Raw genomic sequence first — 6000 nt, 5'->3', positions numbered from 1 at the left:
CCCATTTTTGGTGGTGGGGATGTGACTTTGCATTCAGGGATGCCACACTGCTTGTGTTTGTCTTGGCTGCCTCTCCATCATCACAGCAGTGGCTCATCCAACTCTGAGTGAGTAGCAGTGTGACTGGTAACATGGGGTCACAGAACTATTCAGCTTTGGCCAGGCCACTGTCTTATGGTGATTGTGAGGAAGGGATGTGTGTGACCAGGACAAATGTGAGAAGAGATAGTATGTGGGTTGCTGTCCTTATGTAATGAAATTTAGATCACTTACAGAGTGAGAGAGACTGAGTCTCCTCTACAGCCTTAGCTCATGCATTAACCTCCAGAGCGCCCAGGTTCAGTTCTGCCTGTTGGTGGTTACAAAGGAAAGCTCCAAAATGTTAACAAAACAGGGATATGACATTATTTAATCTGGCTTTTTAAAAACTATTCTGCTAAGCACAGTCAAATTTAATGGAGGCAAAAAAAAAAGCTGTTATGGTTTGGAAGAAAACCTTAAAAATATGAACTTTGTTAGAACCAAGACCAACAATGCTGACAGGTGAGAACTGCTCCATTCAGCTCACTGAAATGTTAACTCACATGTCCAGTAATCATAAAATGCCACCATTGTTGAACATTTCATTCCCCAGCTAAGAAAGAAAAGGGAAGGTCACAATTCTACAACTACAACAAGAAGTCCTGTGGCACCTTATAGACTAACAGATATTTTGGAACATAAGCTTTTGTGGGCAAAGACCTAATATTTCTGAGTCTAAAAGGTGCCTCAGGACTATCATTGTTTTTGAAGATACAGACTAACAGCTACCTCTCTGATAATTCTACACAAGTTACTACCGGTGATGTCTCCCTTTGTTGCTACAAACAGATAGCTCTTTCACAGATGTATTATTTCCCTCCATTTAAGAAATACAAGCTGTAGGTATCCAGCCACAGGAATGCATTCAAGCCCTCGAGGAGGCAAGCGAAACTCAAGGAATGTAGTGCAGCCCTGGCAGCTGACCAGCAAATGATATCTTGAATGCTGCCCAAGCTGCTGTGAGAAGGCGCTCAGCTTGGCCATTTGCCCAGGCAGTTTAGTTGGGGGGGGGGGGTGCAGCTTGGAAGGGGGAGAAGACAACCATTCTCCTTAGCCTCTAGGTGCTAGGGGAAGAAGCTCTAGGCTTAAATTGAAGGAAGGGAGCTTGAGGTTGGCCAGCAAGCTGGTCGAGCACTGGAATAAATTGCCGAGGGTGGTTATAGAAGCTTGATCACTGGAGATACTTAAGGACAGGGCAGATAAATATCTAATATAGATGATGGTTGGGCCTGCCCTGAGGGCAGGGGACTGGACTTGATGACCTCTCCAGGCCCCTCCAGCTCTAGGATAAGAATCTCAGAGGGGGAGCTGCCCTAGTCTGGCCCAGCGCCCAACAAAGCAGGTAGTCCTGCGGCGGAAGGCGGCTTCCGAGAGAAGTGGTGCAGCAGGGCTCTTGCATGGGCAGGAGGCCCCGGGGAGATGTCCTTCACCGGAGAAGTCCAGGGGCTTTCTTCGCCACCGCTGGCGCCGCACATGAAACCCACCCAGCCCCTTTCGCGTTGGAAGGAGACGCGAAATACCGTATTAACCAACTTGCGCGCGTTCCCCCGAGAGAGCTGTGGGCCAACCCGCCCCCCACGTGAGCGGCACCACTACAACCGGCTCCGCACTGGGGTAGGGGTAGGGGTAGGGGCGGGGTCCTGCCATTTCGGCGGCTGCACTAGCCAGCCAGGCAGCGGCACGGGCCATGGAAAGCAGCGCCGGCGGCAGCTCCCCCCGCGCGTTGGCGCCTCTCCCGCCCGGGCGGGCGCGAGCCTCATTAGCATGCTGCTCCACGTGCTGCTTGTTGTGGGCGCTACAGGTTCCCCACCTGTACGGCGGCGGCAGCGGGCGGAGCGCGCGCCCGTCGCTCGGGGAGAAGTGACAGGCCGGCCCGGGCTCTGATAGGAGCCCGTGCGGAGCAATTCCCACGGCAACCCAAGCTCGACCCCCTCGCTAGGCCCCGCCCCCTGGCTGAGGCCGCGGGTAGGAGCCAGGCGGCTGGAAACTCGACGTGTCCGGAAAGGCGCGCGCCGCTTTCCCTTTCGCTCCGCGCCGCAGGCAGGGGCCGCGCGCCGCCCGCACCATGCTGGACCCGTCCTCCAGCGAGGAGGAGTCCGACGAGGTGCAGGAGGACGAGAGGCGGGAGGTGCTGGTGGCGGCGGCCGGGGGCTGCGGCGGCAGCTCGCCGCGCGCCCCGCCGCCTGCCAACCGCGAGCCCCGCGCCAGGGAGCCGGGGCGCCCGGGCAGCGGGCCGGCCAGGGCGGCCAGCCCCAGCCCCTCGGTGCGGAGCGAGGGCCGGGAGGAGCAGGAGCGGCTGCAGCAGGAGGAGCGGGAGAAGCGGCTCCGGCTGCAGCTCTATGTGTTCATCGTGCGGTGCATCGCCTACCCGTTCAACGCCAAGCAGCCCACCGACATGGCCCGCCGGCAGCAGAAGGTGAGTGGCCGCCGGCGCTGCCCGCTCCGCCTGCCCTGGCCCCGGGCCCGCCCGGATTCCGCGGCACGGCTCGAAAGTGCCGGAAAGTCTGAAATCAACTGCAACTTCCTCTGAGCCCGGTGTGGCCAGCCAGGCTCGGGCCGCCCGCGGGGCGAGCTCTGCCTCCAGAGCTGTGGGGGTTGTGCGTCAGTGGGTCTCCCGCGCTGCTGCCGGGCTCCGGGAGAAGGAATGCTCAGGCTGGGCTGGGCTGGGCGCGGCTCCGGTGCTTTCAACAGGTGGATGAGCTCTTCAAGCGGCGCGTGTCTACTGCTCCTCCTGCCCTTGGGGAGGCAGAAGAATGCAGTCGTGTAACACGCAGGCTGCTTCGGTGCAGGGGATCCGTTGATTGCGTGATTTTGTGTCCCGGGTTATCTTTGCAAGGTCCTGGGGAAGGGAGGTGCCAGTGCCTTAGTTAAACAGCCTGGCGCTAGTGGGGGAGAAACGAGCGGAAGAAAATTTCTTCCAGAATTGTAAGTTTCCGCGGGCTGGTTAACTCAGGCTCCAGTGTGGATAGCAGGGTCCTGTTGTATTTTGTTTTTTTTTTTTGGGGGGTGGGGAGGGTGGAAAGGAAGCTTTGTTAGAAGTATTGATTCAGCAGGATCTGATAGAGGTCCTACTTTTGAGAAGCAAAACAGTTCGCACACCCGGAAAGGCATTTCATTGAAAAAAGTAAGGTTCTGACTAGGTACATCTAAAGGTAAAACATGTAAGTAGTACAAAAGGGGCTTGTTGACTCATTGAGACAATCCATGTAGTTTGTTTCAGTGAGTATTACTACATGCAGATTCCAGAAACGGAGAAAATAGCTCAGCAGCTCAGGGAATCAGTACGGTGGTTGCTTGCTTTATATTAAAGGTAGAACAAAGTTTTATTTGCTGTGCAGTATACTTGGGGCAGGCTTCCAAGACAGAATGTTTCTCTCTGCTTTTAGGTTTGCCAGTTGCTCAAAATACTCAGTTTAAACGTTTTTTATTTTGAAATCTTTTCATTATGTACGGTTCTTGGTTCTGTAGAATCCATTTCCAGAAGGTTACTTAACTAATTCTTGTTAATGATTTGTCTAGAAACTAATGCAAAGGATCTCTTCAAGTTCAGTCTCCAGACAGAATACTTTTGATTCTGACTCTTGATCATTTTGGCATAGTAAGGGCTACTAAGAAAGAAGGCTGTCTGGGTACTGTTTCATATAGATTGAAATCTTCATATACTTCAAAATTTGTTTTGTTAATACACAAAATGGATTGAATTCTTTTTTTGTGAGATTAGATGTTTTGTTGTTGTGAAGATGGCTAAACTGTTGAAGTGTTTATTATTTTGGGGGCATGTAGTCTGTCAGCATAAATGTGATTGATATAGGTAATGGCAGATTGTCACAAAAATCCAGTACGTGCCAATGTAATGACACTAACAAAATCAAAATGGAATATTGCTTTTTTTTTTAAACATATGTAAACAGGATTTTTTCAAAAGCAAGTGACTAAAGTTAGGCTCCTAAAATCCACAGGTAGGACCTAAGTAAGTGGTTTGATTTTTCAGAAATGTTAAGAACCACCCTCCTACTTTTGGTTTCAATACTTAAATTCACTATGTATTTTGATAGTAATCATCCAAGGTAGTACCACCTAAATGGTGTTATATAAAGGTGTGTGAAAGAGGATGATCTTGAGGATTTCAGAGGTGGTATAGGGTACTTATTGGTGTTACAAGCAGTGTGGAAGTATGGTGCTTGCTGGATTAATGGATAGCCATTCAACTGTAAATCCCCCAAACTGACATCTCACCTTAAATTAAAGGCTACAACTTCAAATCTTCACTTCTAAATGACAGTCAGAATACAGCAATTTAAAATGGAACAAATTTTCATTTGCATTAAGCATGTAACTGTGTGGAACTAGAATGACATTTTAGGTCTTTAATCAGACTGAAAAACCTAGTTGTTTTTGTTGGAATGAAAAATAGCATGTTTTTCATTCTGTGTCGATAATGATGTTGGTAGTAAGCAAGTATCAGATGTTGCATTTACTAGATTTTTTGTATCATACTTGAAAATACTATAGCTATGTTAGGCTTCAGCTGCTCAGCTAGGATGTTTTATTTATCAGGAAATCTCTGATTTGTAAACACACCTGTCTTCAGTACATACCTCACAATCTTTTAGAATGCTGTCTGGAACATAACAGAAAACAATATCACACTTTGTACCAGAGACAAATTTAAGCTTTAGCCATATACTCTGTAACTGCAAATTATAAATTTACTCAAATCATTAATTCATTTGATATTACGAAAAACTACTACACCAGGTACGTGGTGAAGCATTGGAATGCGTTGCCTAGAGAAGTGGTGGATTCTCCATCCCTTGAGGTTTTTAAGTCCCGGCTGGACAAAGTTGTGGCTGGGATGACTTAGCGGGGGTTGATCCTGCTTGAAGCAGGGGGCTGGACTAGATGACCTCCTGAAGTTCCTTCCAGCCCTGTGATTCTGTGATTTACTAATTAGTTGGACTGCAGTCAGAACCTGTGAGATCTAGGTGTTTTCCAAATGTGAATGTCATAGACCCTGCTACAAACAAACCCCATAATTTGAAATAATCTGAATTTGTATCTATTTTAAAATTACCCATTAAAAAGTTCATATGGATATATTACTCTTATTTAACTCCTTAAAGATATGTAGATATATTGGTAATTTTTTTAGATTTTATTTCTTGTCCACAAAACGTTTAGATATTTATGCACTTGAAAAATTGAATATATTTTTTAACTTTGGATACTGATACTCATAGATTAATCTTCTTGAGAATGTGTTAAGTGATCTCTGTGTTAGGTAAGTTACCCCAAGGGAGCTTCACTTCTAAATGTGTGGCTCTGTCTTATGTTTTCTTACCTCATTTGGGGGATGTTCTGATTTCTGGCCCTGTATGTCTCAGACAGTGGGGTGTCTGAAATCGAAAAATATTTGCAAAAGTGAACCTCCTGCTTGTGCAAAACTCCACAACTAGTACATTCTGAGTAGCAAGTGTGCAAGGTCCTCTCAGTGTGGCTCAGCCTTGCCTAAGAGATTTACAGTTGTTGGGGTTTTTTTGAGGTTAGCAGGAGCTGCTGTGATCAAAACAGGTAAAATGGGGATGACACAAATGGGCACAGACCATGTAATTGACATGAGTAAAGTCAGGCAGGAGGAAATCTGTGATGGAGTTGAAAAATAAACTGAAGATCTTCTCAGTCCCAGTACAGCTGTAAGACTGATATTCTGTCCAGCCATGTCTAAGGCTTAAAGTCTTATTCACGCTTATTTAATCCTTGAACTCTGATACCTAGACTCTTAGGCTATGTCTACACTACAGCGATCTGTTGACAGACGTTACTGACAGAAGAGATCTTCCAGCAAAACTTCTTTCGACAGATCATGTGCACACACAGAAGTGTGTTGCTCTTTCGATCTGCTCTGTTGACAGGGACTGC

At 47.7% G+C, this 6000-nt stretch overlaps 1 protein-coding gene across 3 annotated transcripts in view; it reads left to right on the top strand.

The window, feature by feature from the left end:
* Positions 1-2088: 2088 nt before the first annotated feature.
* Positions 2089-6000, top strand: part of CADPS2 (calcium dependent secretion activator 2) — a 565755-nt gene continuing 561843 nt past the window's right edge. For all 3 annotated transcript variants that reach the window (XM_075015102.1, XM_075015094.1, XM_075015112.1), the window contains exon 1: positions 2089-2497. In XM_075015102.1, the coding sequence (XP_074871203.1) occupies positions 2147-2497 (351 nt within the window). In that variant the 5' untranslated portion in view covers positions 2089-2146. The remainder of the gene's footprint in view (positions 2498-6000) is intronic.

The sequence above is a fragment of the Carettochelys insculpta genome, chromosome 1 (genome assembly GCF_033958435.1).
Source record: "Carettochelys insculpta isolate YL-2023 chromosome 1, ASM3395843v1, whole genome shotgun sequence".
Taxonomy (NCBI): Eukaryota; Metazoa; Chordata; order Testudines; family Carettochelyidae; genus Carettochelys; species Carettochelys insculpta.
The sequence above is the reverse complement of the archived record's forward strand: the minus strand, read 5'-3'. Positions and strand labels throughout refer to the sequence as shown.